Source organism: Polistes fuscatus, unplaced genomic scaffold, assembly GCF_010416935.1.
Source record: "Polistes fuscatus isolate 324 unplaced genomic scaffold, CU_Pfus_HIC Scaffold15, whole genome shotgun sequence".
Taxonomy (NCBI): domain Eukaryota; kingdom Metazoa; phylum Arthropoda; class Insecta; order Hymenoptera; family Vespidae; genus Polistes; species Polistes fuscatus.
This window is the reverse complement of record NW_025113053.1, coordinates 1,284,649-1,297,658: the sequence shown is the minus strand read 5'-3', so window position 1 is coordinate 1,297,658 and position 13,010 is coordinate 1,284,649. Positions and strand designations below refer to the sequence as shown.

General features: G+C 28.4%; 1 protein-coding gene and 2 long non-coding RNA genes across 3 annotated transcripts; 1 reads left to right on the top strand and 2 right to left on the bottom strand.

Moving 5' to 3' along the window:
- Positions 1 to 216: 216 nt before the first annotated feature.
- Positions 217 to 6,084, bottom strand: LOC122514532 (integrin beta-PS-like). Its single transcript, XM_043631418.1, has 15 exons — positions 5,678 to 6,084; positions 5,152 to 5,353; positions 4,829 to 5,057; positions 4,646 to 4,751; positions 4,323 to 4,493; positions 4,131 to 4,229; positions 3,784 to 3,960; positions 3,066 to 3,224; positions 2,863 to 2,997; positions 2,386 to 2,676; positions 1,667 to 1,900; positions 944 to 1,057; positions 662 to 851; positions 445 to 584; positions 217 to 321 (listed from the first exon to the last, which is right to left on the bottom strand). The coding sequence occupies exons 1-15, from the start codon at positions 5,837 to 5,839 to the stop codon at positions 253 to 255; spliced, it is 2,478 nt and encodes an 825-aa protein (XP_043487353.1). The 5' UTR covers positions 5,840 to 6,084; the 3' UTR covers positions 217 to 252.
- A 445-nt stretch (positions 6,085 to 6,529) lies between these two features.
- Positions 6,530 to 7,276, bottom strand: LOC122514531. The gene is made up of 2 exons (XR_006303079.1): positions 6,809 to 7,276; positions 6,530 to 6,699 (listed from the first exon to the last, which is right to left on the bottom strand). It is a non-coding gene; the product is annotated as an uncharacterized LOC122514531 (long non-coding RNA).
- Positions 7,277 to 7,791: 515 nt separating this feature from the next.
- LOC122514530 lies at positions 7,792 to 10,084 on the top strand. The gene is made up of 2 exons (XR_006303078.1): positions 7,792 to 7,924; positions 10,018 to 10,084. It is a non-coding gene; the product is annotated as an uncharacterized LOC122514530 (long non-coding RNA).
- The last annotated feature ends 2,926 nt before the right edge of the window (positions 10,085 to 13,010 follow it).

Genomic DNA, 13,010 nt, shown 5'->3' with positions numbered 1-13,010 from the left:
CATTAAGAACCAATTAAACATAATGGCGCCTTTTACTTGCAAGTTCTTCGCACATGGTGGCGCTAGTTGTCGGATGTATCTAACTTCACGCATATAATATGCATGCGAGTAACGTAATATATTTTTATTATATATATATATAGGTATGCAACTATCTTAAATGTTCTTAATTTTTTTCTTTTTAGTGGCCTAACGTTCGTAAAAATTCGTTTTAAATTATTTTTAATGTTTAGATATTTATGTCGTTGTATTTTACATGTTTTCCCCGAATGTAGGATTACTAAAAGTTGACACTGCCTGTTTATAGATAGGATTGACATTCTGGAATAAAAATTATTTATATTATTTATTATATATTATATTACATAAATTTCATTTTAAATAATAAAACAAAATAATATAGTATTCCTAATAACAATAATTAAGCAATATGAAATAACTTACGCGGCTCCATTTTGCAAGTGCACGCTCTCTTTCAAATTTTTCAAATTCTCTTTTATCATGAATCATCGTTGCTATTTTCCATATTATAATAATCAATAATCCTGCCAATATTACACTAATAGCAACACGCATAGAAACACCTACATGAACAAGCATTACATTTATTTCATATTTTTCTATTAAGCTATTTATTCTAATTTAAAAATCTGTTTATTACCGAACACATCGATTGGTACAGGACACTCTGGTTTTTTTTGCACTAAAATCTTGATGATGTTATCTTTATTTTTATCCTTTCCAACATATTCGTATTTGAATGCAAAGAAACAACCCCCGTCTCCATCAGTACGACAATAATGAGTATCCAATTTATAATCGTTTTCGGGATCTTCTTTTACAACGTCTACCTAATAAATAAATTTGTTCACATTTTGATAAAGAATTGAATTCAAGTTCTTGTCAATTTATATATAAATGATTAATAAATAATAAAACTTACAGTGCGGATTTGATAATTACAGTTGCAAGTTCCATTTTGGACAAGTGGACCAGTTCTATAAGCCATACATTCGACGCAATCTTTTAATTCCTCGCATCTCTGACCTGGACAGTTCTATAAAGAAAACTTCTCGATTATTATTAACTTGTACAAATTCTATAAAAGTCAAAATTGAGAGTAGGCTCATTTGGAAATTCGAGAGGCGTATAAATAATTGCCGAATAACCGAAAATAATATGCCTGTAGCAACGTTATTAACCGTAAAAAGAATGAGACAATTAATTCGTCGATTTTATGATAGTCGAAAAGTTGAACGAACGCATATGTATATTGGTATGTCGCAAGAATAAAATTTAAAAAAATTCAGCAACGCGAATTATATCGAAGAAGTGGAAATTTTGCGATAAGAAAAAAATATGAAGGAGGCAAATTTGGCTTAAGCAAGCAAGCAAGCAAGTCGATTAAATATAAATTCAAGTTAAAAGACGTGGAAAATATTTTGCAAAATACTTTATACGAAAGAAAAAAAAGAAATCGTTTAAACTAACCAATCAGAAAAGTTATTTCTTCCGTATTCTTGTGAAATGTGAAATTGACAGTTATATTTTGTCAAATTTGCAAACAAACAAACAAAAAAAAGGCACAGAAAATCGAAAGAGGATCCGTTTTAAAACGTAGATAAATATTAATATCTCAATTTAGTTGTTTGACTTTTTTTCTTACCGGGCACTCCTCGCAAAATTCACCGGAATATCGGATGTTGTCTTTTTCGTGACAGTGGCATTTGCCGCAGATGCAGTCGCCGCGGCCGCTGCAAATCGTCGAACTTTTCTCGGCTTTATCCGTCAAGGGAAGAATACACGTGCTGTTGGTCTCCATGCAATCACAGGTTTCGCCGCTAAAACCTGGCCGGCAATTGCACCTACCGCATTCGCACTTACCGTGTTTGCCGCAGACCTTAAAAGCACCGAAGTTGCAAGAAACAAATATTAGAAGATATGGTATCAAGATGATGCGCTATGTAGAAAAATAAATAAACAAAATACAAATATATAGAAATGTATTTTCCTTTTCAGGAAGAAGGAATTTTCTTCAAAAGTATTATAGTTTCAAAAATAAAGCGAATCTTACGTCTCAACTGATTAATTTCTATAAAAAAAAAAAAAAAAAAAAGAAATAAATTTCGTTCAGAAAGTAAAATCGTAAAATTTTGTTTAATACGTTCGAGAAAGAAATTTCGTTTCATTTATTCGACAAATATAATTTTAGTCAACGATATTAATTCTTTCTCTATTTTGAATCGTTCGTCGAGAATCTCATTTGAATTTAAACGTAGGCGTATATAATAGAAGATCGCAAAAGTCGTATCTATATCGGTAAAGATAACGATCCCCCATCGTGTAAATAATTTCGAAAATAAAACGACAATTAGGGAAACTCACCTCATCTCCGCTTCGTTTGCAAGAGAAGTTATCGCATTCGCAGTACTTCCCATAAAAGATTTCCTGCGGGTTCTCGCGTTTCATGCAATTGCAGACACCACATTTGCAAGCACCGTGACCACTGCAAATCTCGTCGCTTGTGCTGCTTGCTTTGCAATCTTCCGTTACGTTCTGACTACTCGAACCGAACTCGTGTCCCTTGCATTCGCATTGTTTACCGTAAAAGCCATCGTTGCAAAAACAAATACCGCAAGCAAACGTGCCTTTTTTACTGCATTTAACTGAATTCAACTGATATAAACATAAAAATGTATTTATTTTTTATCGTTCAAATAAATATAAATATATTCATTAATTAATAATTACTGTATTATATTTTATATAAATCATTTATTAAAATTATTTACACTACTATATTTATAACCTACGTGTATGTGTTTGCGAGTGTGTTTGTAAGAAAAAAAAAAATAAATATACCTCAAAATTATCTTCCTTTTCGCAAGGACAATCGCAAAGAATTTCGATATCTACGGTCAAACTTTCGTTTATTCCACGTGATTTTATCTGCAACACTTGCTGCCTTTCGCTTAAATTCTTTGGACATTCATAAGCCTGAAAATAAATCGGATTAACATTTATTGCAAAATTATTTGAAATGAATAGTTCGCTTTTCGTTTTACCTTCAAAACGATTTCGAATTCTACGACGTTTCCAACACGCAATCCTTCGCATTCTTGCCGTTCCATTAATTTTTCGGTCGCTTTCAAACATCGCGAATAATATTTAACGTTGATAAAGTTTGGTGCGTTATCTATCATCGACACTGAACTCACTAATTGCTAAATTAAACGAGATGATGTCATTAAAATATTATTACATCAATATCTCTCAATGTTAGAAATTGTTTTTCTTCTCATAAGTCTTGAGATATTATTCGCGTAATTCGAATGCAAAATAAACTAAAAAATAACAAATAAATTGTAACCTTTTCTCGTTGAACTTTCTGATAATGACTGATTGAACGTTACTTTGTCGAATACCATTATCATTATCATTAATATTCAAATTACACGTTGTTGATATTACAAAGTTTCACTCCGAGCAAACAAAATTATTTTCAAACATACAAAAATATCTTTTTCGACAATAATACCAAATAATATCTTATTCGTATTTGAAAATTAATGAAAAACTAGTTAAATATCGTTACATGCATGATATATGTCTATAAATTTATGATAATGAAAGAGAAGATACGTAATTTAATGTCTACATTAAGGGTCGTGAAAGTATTTGCAAGGATAAAAGGGATGGCCAAATGGAAATGTTCGAGAAACTTTCTACTTTACTATAGATTAATATTAATATAAAATGAATATTATATGATAAAGAAAATACCTCGTATTGTCTGCTGATGAGTGCAACAATATTTTCACCGTTGTTTTCTATCGTATCGATGGACGATCCGCTGATAATTTCACTTAAATTTCGATAAAGCCTATAAAATTTGCTATTTTTTTTCGTCGGCATGGCAAAGATAATATTCACGTTACGTTCTCGAGATTTTTTAGCGATCTACGTTGAAAACAAAATTCAATTGCATTATAAAAAGGAGTAATATCAATGTAATCAAATAATCAAAGTAATCAAATAAAAATTAATTATTCGATCACTGAATTCGAGAATCGTTAACCGGTAATTGTTTCTTGTTTTTTTTTTAATGAACGATCAATGAATTAACATACTTGAGCAATCGATGGATAATCTTGAAGTAACGAATAACTATAATATCCCTCTTTATCTAAATGACATTGGCAATCATTTGGCTCGACGATACCAGCTAACTGAAAATCCCTGAGTTTCAATTAATTTTGAAATTAATTGATCTCATTTGTTTAAGTATAGCAATGAGATATTAGACGAAATATTTGCCATACTTTTCCGTCACCTGCCATATGAAAAGTTCCTTCCGTCGAAAGTACGAGAAGATGACGAGCCTTTTCTCGCCAACCAATTTCATTCGAACAAACTATGGCCTGCATCAAAGCATCGAAAAGATCCTCGGGGATGTCGTTGTTCGCGGAAGTTGGAGTTTTCATCACTCTGTCCTAAAAAATTAATGAATACTCGATTATTACTTCTCTCATCGTTCTTAAAATATTAAAAATATTATTTTCAATAGATATAAATATTACTAAAAAGAACAAAAAAACACTATTTTTTCATATTTTATTTCTGTTATAAAAAATATAAAAAGTACTTGGAAAAGTAAAGCATTTTCAGTGAGAGGCAACTGATTCCTAAATGCATACGATGGCACACAATAGACGTTCCTTTTATATGGCGTATAACAAGGATTTTCCAACCTAAAAACAATTCATATTTTGTTATACAAACTATTCAATTTTACAGTATATTTAATTTCATGAAAAATCAAAGTTACCATGTTTCTCCTGTCCTACTCATCGGTAGGACAACCTTATCAACGAAACTTCCAAAACCGAGACGAAAATTGGACGTTAATTTTTTCATTGCTGACTGTAATTTTACAGCAAGTTTCGATAATTTTTCTTTGTAAACTTTCATCGTATATGATATATCCATCACAAAGTACAAATCAACGGGATAATCTTCCGCTTGGCTGTACTTCAAAATAATCCGGTATTCCTTGTCTTTGAAGTTTATTTTATAAAAAGAACAATAATTTTGTATACAATTGATTTAAGATGATATTATCTTAAAAAATATTTCTTTATAATATCTTACCTTTTCTTAAACGTAATTTAATCCGTTGAGGTTGTATTTGAACTGGAGTTTTTCCTTTGATAGAAGACAACGGAAGATTTTTAATAATCGTCATAGAATTTTGTATATCAACCACATCATCTTTTTTACACCATAAATCACCTTCCATTAATAATTTCTCTCTCGTTACGCAACGTACAATTTGTCCGTTCTGTCCAAATGACTTGGAAAAATAAATCAGATAAGGTTAATAAAATAAAAAGGAAATATACTTGTTTGTTGAATAACCAAAAACAATAATATAAATCAAAGTAATTAGTTAACCAAAAAGTTCGTACAGTTTTCAAATATCTATCTATTATAAATTATTAATAAAAGCACAGAAAAAAAAGCAAGAATATTTATATAATGCAATTAAATATTGAAACAATGTATTCAATTTTTAAACACGAAAATTGGTCAAATATTAACATAATTACACGATTTTTTCTATAAATAAAAATTTCTTTTTACACTTCTTTCATTATTTCATTTATTTTGTTCTTACATTCGCCGAACACCAAACACATTTCGGGATTTGCATACACTTTCCACATGTTTCTTGAGACGCGCAGATACTTTCCGAATCCTTGTATTCACCTGACACTAAAATAATAATACTAAGAAATAAATATGCGTGCAGTGAGAAGAGTACATATGACCGATGCATCGTATGACTGTTTTATTGCTACGATTCGCTTATGCGAATTATTCCGAGGTTGTTATAAGAAGTTTCAAATATAGTAAGTGAGTAACGATTTAGAAGGATACTGCGGTATTTCGCGGAAATGATATTAACAATGAGATAAAAACGATCGGTCTATGTGTCACGAAGTACAAATTCCGTCTAATTAATTACCTCTCTCTGTCGTCTTTAATTCTTAGAAATAAAATGAATCGAGTCTCGTAATCGCTAATAACAAAAAAATTCAATTGAAAACTTATGATTTATTTTGTTTTTTTTGTACTATTTACAAACCAATTTTTACATTATATAAAATGTGATGTTTGTTTGTTATTATTATTATTATTATTATTATTAATGTATAGGTATGTGTGCAATTAAGTTAACTAAATAGGTATTATTACAATTTTGAAAAATGTATATTTAAATATATAAATAATAGTAATATTTTGGAATTAAGGTTGTTAGTGTTTTTTTATTCAATTAAATGTAACGCATAGTATTTTATTTTAAATAATAAATATTTTGGATATTTTATATAATATTTTAATAAATGACACCATAGTATTTTTTTATATTTGAAATACCAACATTACTGATTGGTCTTAACACCATATTATTATTATTATTTATCTATCTTTGATAATATCTCTGCCAATATATTTCCTATTTTGATTTTCCCGTCATTTCTCGCAAACGCATTATCCATGACCATTACAAAATCCTTCGCTATTTTCTGGATCTATGCAACCAGAAGTGAACGTGCTGCAATCGGAAGCTGTGTCAATCTTTCCCGAATAGCAACGATAGTTTCCACATGCACAAGCTCCTTGACCATTGTACAACTACGAAAATTTACATTGGAAAACATCAAATAAAATTACGACACGCGGTATAAAATCCAAATTGTTAAATTGTTCAAATCAAAGTTGTCAATAAAAATGTATAACTTACATACGAAAATTGTACATAAAACAGGAAAGGTTTTTAATGTTTCATTGAAATTGTCCATTCATTGAAAGACAAAATATTTTTAATAAATAATTACTCTAGACTCGCGCGACACGATTTCAAGAAAAATTGTCTGATAAAAACATTTATAAAAACCTCAAATACACTGGCCACGGCCATTGCACACTTTTGCAGTTTCATTGTCGGCTATACAACCGTCTATGGTATTCGACAATTTTTGTGGTGAGCGTGTCCCACAAGGAAAATCCTGTGCCCAACAATAGAAAAGAATCGATAAAAATATCACGAACGATAATAATTTCTGCAACATTTTCGCACGAAATCACGAATCCTAGGATACGAATAATTTTCAAAACAAAAAGTAAAAAGAGAGAAGGAACAGATCTTTATATCACAACGACCAACTCGTGGAAACTGCGAGTTTAATAGTGCTCTCGTTTTAAAATGGTATTCATAATCGTTGAAAAAATTCTGAACTCTTTTCGATAAGCACGTCGGTTGATAAACTCGTAACAGCGCGAATCGCTTTTATTACACGAATCGAAATTAATCAGTATAAAAATTATTATTTTTTTCTATTAGATTCTGTTTTTTTTTCCGCTCAGATAAGAGCTTGCAAAAATCTTCTTTGAAAAATAATTTGTGTCCTGCGCTAATATTAAATACATCGGTAAAAAAGAATTACAAAATAATTTCCACATTCGCAGAAAATATCCTATCTTTCTTTTTTTTATATTACATTCAACAAATTGATTATAATTTTGTTATCTTTTTTCTTTTTTTTTTTCTTTTTTGATAATTTTCTTATCATTTCCTTGCAAAAAGAATTGAATTTAAAAATTAATTCAAATCAGTAAGATGCATGAAGTACCCTCTAGCGTAAATTTCTATCAACTAATAATGGAATCGTTGTTACCATCGGAGGATACATATTTACCGTAAGATGACGATTAAAGATACTTCTCCATCTAGTCCCTGAGGAAAGTTATTCTAATTAAAAAATAATATATATAAACTCTCTCTCTAGACGGTGTCGCCGTGAGTGTACTACGAACCACTAAACGAGTTTCTTTTGGCCAGAACATCTCGTGCCACCAGGTGAGTCCGAAAGCATCCTATTATTCCAAAAATAATGTGCACCAAAATTAAAAAGATATAAACCATCTCCATAATGGAAACTTGTGATCCACTAATCTTCGTGATACAAATTTCGAGTAATAGGAAGAACTGTGATATACAAGATTATATAATCTAATTTTATATCCTCCAAATATAAAAGGTTTGAACAAACATTTTTGATCAATTATTAGACCTGTTTGTTTAAAATTTAAGACCACAGATCTATTCAATTTTTACCGAACAATTTGTTTTCTCAAATGTTACAATATTTTGTACTAAATTTTCTTTCTAAAATATATTAAATATATAAATTTTACTGATTCACACACAGAATGTGTATAAGCTTGATCATTTGATTTTAATTGTCTACCATATAGTCATTAGTAATAATGTTGAATAACACACTTGTCTTTTGTAGAAAGGACTTCATAACATTAAAAACTCATTAATTTTTATATACTTTTAACGACGAGCAACATTCATTGTCTCGACTTTTTTTTTAGGTTAAGTTCCCCGGCAAGAAGTTTTTATATCTTTTCGAATTTATAACTTTACCTCTTTTCCATTTTGCTATTGTTCTTGTGAATGTAAAATATCATTTTAGAGTATTATTCTTCGAATTTTTATTGTTTCAATACATTTTATTAATAATTTAACGTGTTCACGATATGATTAGTCAAGGAAAAGTTTCTAAAAAAAAAGATTTATGGGAGAACTCGTTCGATGTGTGTTTTATATTTGTTTTTTTTATATGATTTATAAAATAATCATTATTTTCAAAAAGAAAATTTTCATTTTATAATACAAAACTACAGTGCAAATAAACAAATTATTCGATTTTAATTTTTACAAGATTAAAGAAAGACAAAACGATCTCGCAAGCGCGCGAAATTCAAACCATTAAAACATTACCAGGTATATTTTTTATCGTCTTTAAATAACCGAAAGCTTTTGAAATTATGTAATTTGGAAAGTTGCCTTCGAATTACAAATCGCGAAATACATGATACGATTTTTTTCATTAACAAACATGAATAAACATGAATAAACCTAAAAGAAAACTAAATAAATGTAAATCATTCAATTTCATAATTACTAATAAAAAAAAACACTTTATTAAATTTTGATTTTAAAATCATTTTTAATCAATCCAAAATTATTTAACATTATATAAATTACAATTTGCATTTGTACAAATTATAGTTCACAAATGTAATCTCATTTTTTGTTATTAGTTTATTGTATTAATTTGATTATTTATTAATGAAATTGGTTATCAAAATTGACGATCATTTTAATTTTTGGCATCTTATGATTGTTCATAGATATATAACAACATTGTATTATTTTAAAACGTAGACGGCGCCAAGAAGACATTTTTATCTTCTAGTTATTATTATAACAAATGTCTCGAGATGTTAAGTAGAAAACTTTGTAGTTAAAACGAACATGTAGAAATAAATAGTTGTTGATTGATCAGTTAATCACTCATTGCTCCAATAATTTTACGTTATACATTTCATAAGAAAAATTAGTATGCGTCAATGCAATTTTTTTCTCATACGTAATGAAATCAATCGTGATATTTAATGACGTAGAATATCATTTTTTTGACCTGCATACATATATGTGTATGTGTGTTTGAACTTTGACTTCTTACTATGTCTCAATATTACAGAACTTTATTTTTTTTAAATATATAATATCTGCAGGATATATCCTAACTAAATATTATAAGAACAGATAAAAATAGAATATATTAAAAAAGATAATTGCAAAATTTAAAGCTAATCGGTCAATATATTACGTACAATCTTATCGCTACGTTATCAAGTTTTAGTCAAACTATCGTGAAATTATAAATATAATCTCGAATATTATGAATATTAGAATTTTAAATAATAAGTCGTACCCACTTAGAAATATTATACAATATGGCTTTTAATGTTGCGTCATTATTAATTAAGTTCAAAAAATAATAAATAGTAAATGTAATAAATAATAATATTCACCCACAATGATTGATTCAAAAGTCTTTAGGTGATATTAAAAATTAATTGCTCTTGTTTCAGAGGTTTCAGGCTCCTAAACACGTGTAAAGTTTTAAAATCAAAACTTGCAGTTTTATAATCAACAAAAGAAATCAGTTTAGAAAGTCTCGAAGAAGGGTAATTAATTTTTAAATTACATAGAAACTTTTGGCTCACCCTGTACCCTTGTAAGAAATTTTTAATTTGTTTTTCTTTTCTTTTTTCTTTTTTTTTTTTCAGAAAACGGACTCGATATTGCAATCTCGAAATGCATCTATCCCAAACTTACCGGTACGGTCTCAAATTGACATTCCATCAGGTTGGTATAATGTTCTCATATATTTTATAATCCCACGTTACGTAATCTTTGATTCTTCTCGTCTTTCTTGCATTAGGATTAATATATTTATTGAATTGTATTTACATCAATATTTATTTTTGTTTCGATCGTGGAACAATGAATTTTCTGTCAATAAATCTTACCATAAAAATGTAGAAAAATGTAAAGAATAATTTTGTTGTTAATTTTTTTTTCAGACTGGTTCGTCAATTATTCGTAAAACTAACGAAGAACGTGGCGTAGCAGCATGTGCTTTATTATTAGCAGCAACTGGATTATCATTGAGCATGTTTTCACTTCAACAGCTGCGATCGTGTCCCCAAACACGTCGAAGAAGATTAATGTAATTATTATTAATTAATCAATGATCATAACCAACACACTAATGAGAAGTGACGAAGAAAGAAAAGAAGTAGAAGAAAATTGAAGTGAGCAGTCATTGAACATTGGTGCTAGAAAAAAAAAACGCAAATAATTCGAATTATTCGAATATGTTCGTGTCAATTCGAGCTAGAAAATACAAATAAATAAAACAAAGTTGCAATTGGAATAGAAGAAAGCAAGAATTGAACAAAATTGTAGATTTCATTTTACTTAGGATATAATTGTTATAATGTATATATTATATAATACGATATATGATATTTTAATTATTTCGAATTAAGTATGTGATATAGACAAGAGTGGGGAACCCTATTTTTTTAAATGAATCACCAAATACATTTTCCAATATAGTGGAAAGAAAGGCTGCATCGATTTTACAAACCATTACTTATTGATTAAAACATATTATATTCATAATATTATCATAATTATATACGTCATCAATTTTTGCATTTTATATCAACGCAAAAAAGAAATCGCATACAAAATTTTAGGAAACGGTATGCGGCTTTAAGGCAACAGGTTCCCCATTTCTGGATTCTAGATGAAGTGAAAAATTGAAATATTGTTATTGTTAAAATTGTATTAGAAAACGATTCTCTCAGTCATTTCGTGTAAGTTGCTAATAGAGATAAAAACAAATAATTAGGACTGCTCGAAGAACTGATATAATTAATTAAAAAGAACTTTTCCTGTAAACGCAAACGGTGATATTCATATAAGAGCATTATTTTCAAAATTATTCGTCGCGTTTACATTGGCAATATTCGCGAGTCAATGAAAACGATGTCAAAGATAATTCTATAATATCTCATTCATTCATTCATCGAATGAGCTCTAAAATCCAAATATATCACCATCTACGTATTAAAAGATCTCGCGAATTTTCTGTGCCATTTCATTGATAATTCTTTTTTTATGAATTCATTTTAAATTGTCGATCGTATAATTTTAGACTGATTGATTGAAAAAAGGAAGAACCTATTTTTTGTTTTGCTTTTTTTCTATCTTCTTATAATTTAGTATTGCGCACGATACTACATATTTCTGTCCAACAACAACAACAACAACAACAACAACATAATCTCGAATGTATTAAACGCAACACGTTGTATACTCGGCATATTATATGATCCATTACTATCATAGTGACTATATATTTATAGTAATACCTTTGTGATATAGTTACGTACAATTGTTGAACAAAGTCTTTTGATCTTTTTTTTTTTAACTTATCCTCGTATCCCACCTATACATGTCCCCACAATATTTTTAATTCTTTTGATTTCATCGGCATATATTATACATACATATAATATATAAATATATATATATATACTAATGTTTCTTATCTATTCTTATTGAGAAAGTATATCCTTGATATCGGCGATACCTTTTATGATTTTTAATAAAATTCATAAACTAAATCAGTGACTAACCGTTTTTTTTCTTTAGCTTGTATTTAATTATAGAATTTAATGTCACTAATTTCTTTTTTTTTACTTTCTTCAATTAGATATATCTTATGGGTCTAAAATTTAAGTGTGTTGTAAACCTTGGAGATTAGAATTACAATGAAAAAGAAATAGTGATAAATGTGGTTCTATTAAAAATCATTTAGCTTTTTAATTCTTGGACTTATTTAATTCTTATTGATTGGAAAAATAATTGATCTTTAAACTCGAAGTAATATAATTAATCAAAAAGAATTACAGATTTTTTTTACTGATTTAAAAGAAATGTTATAAGAAAATGTAATTATTGTAAATTAATTTTGTTTGGCACTGTATATATGAAAAATCAAATTCTATTGGATAGGATTAGTTTGGATTATCAGAGTTTAGATAATTTCATTTAAAAACGTACAATTTTTTGGGACTTAACGTATGTATTTATTTATAATTATTATACAGTCTCTCTCACACTCGATATTTCTCGTCGTATAAATCTTTCGCAATAATTTTGCCTCTCCCTTATGTTTCTTACTATTCGTTCCCACGCAGACGAAAAACAAACAAAAAAATATCTATTTAATAGAAGAAAATTAAATTAAAACCCCACCTAATTTTTTAATTTTATTTTAACACAAACAATTTTTCTCGAGTATATTTCAATATAATTCGATTCGTATACTTATTTTGTATAAACAACTTTTAATCGCGATTAACACACGCGTTCATTATTTATTTTTTTATTTAATATTTTTTTCTTTCTTTGCAGCAATTAATTTATTAAGCAGCAATTAATTATCAAGTGTAAAAATCGTAATAAAATAGAAAAAAGATAATTGCGATCGACGGGCCGTTCGATT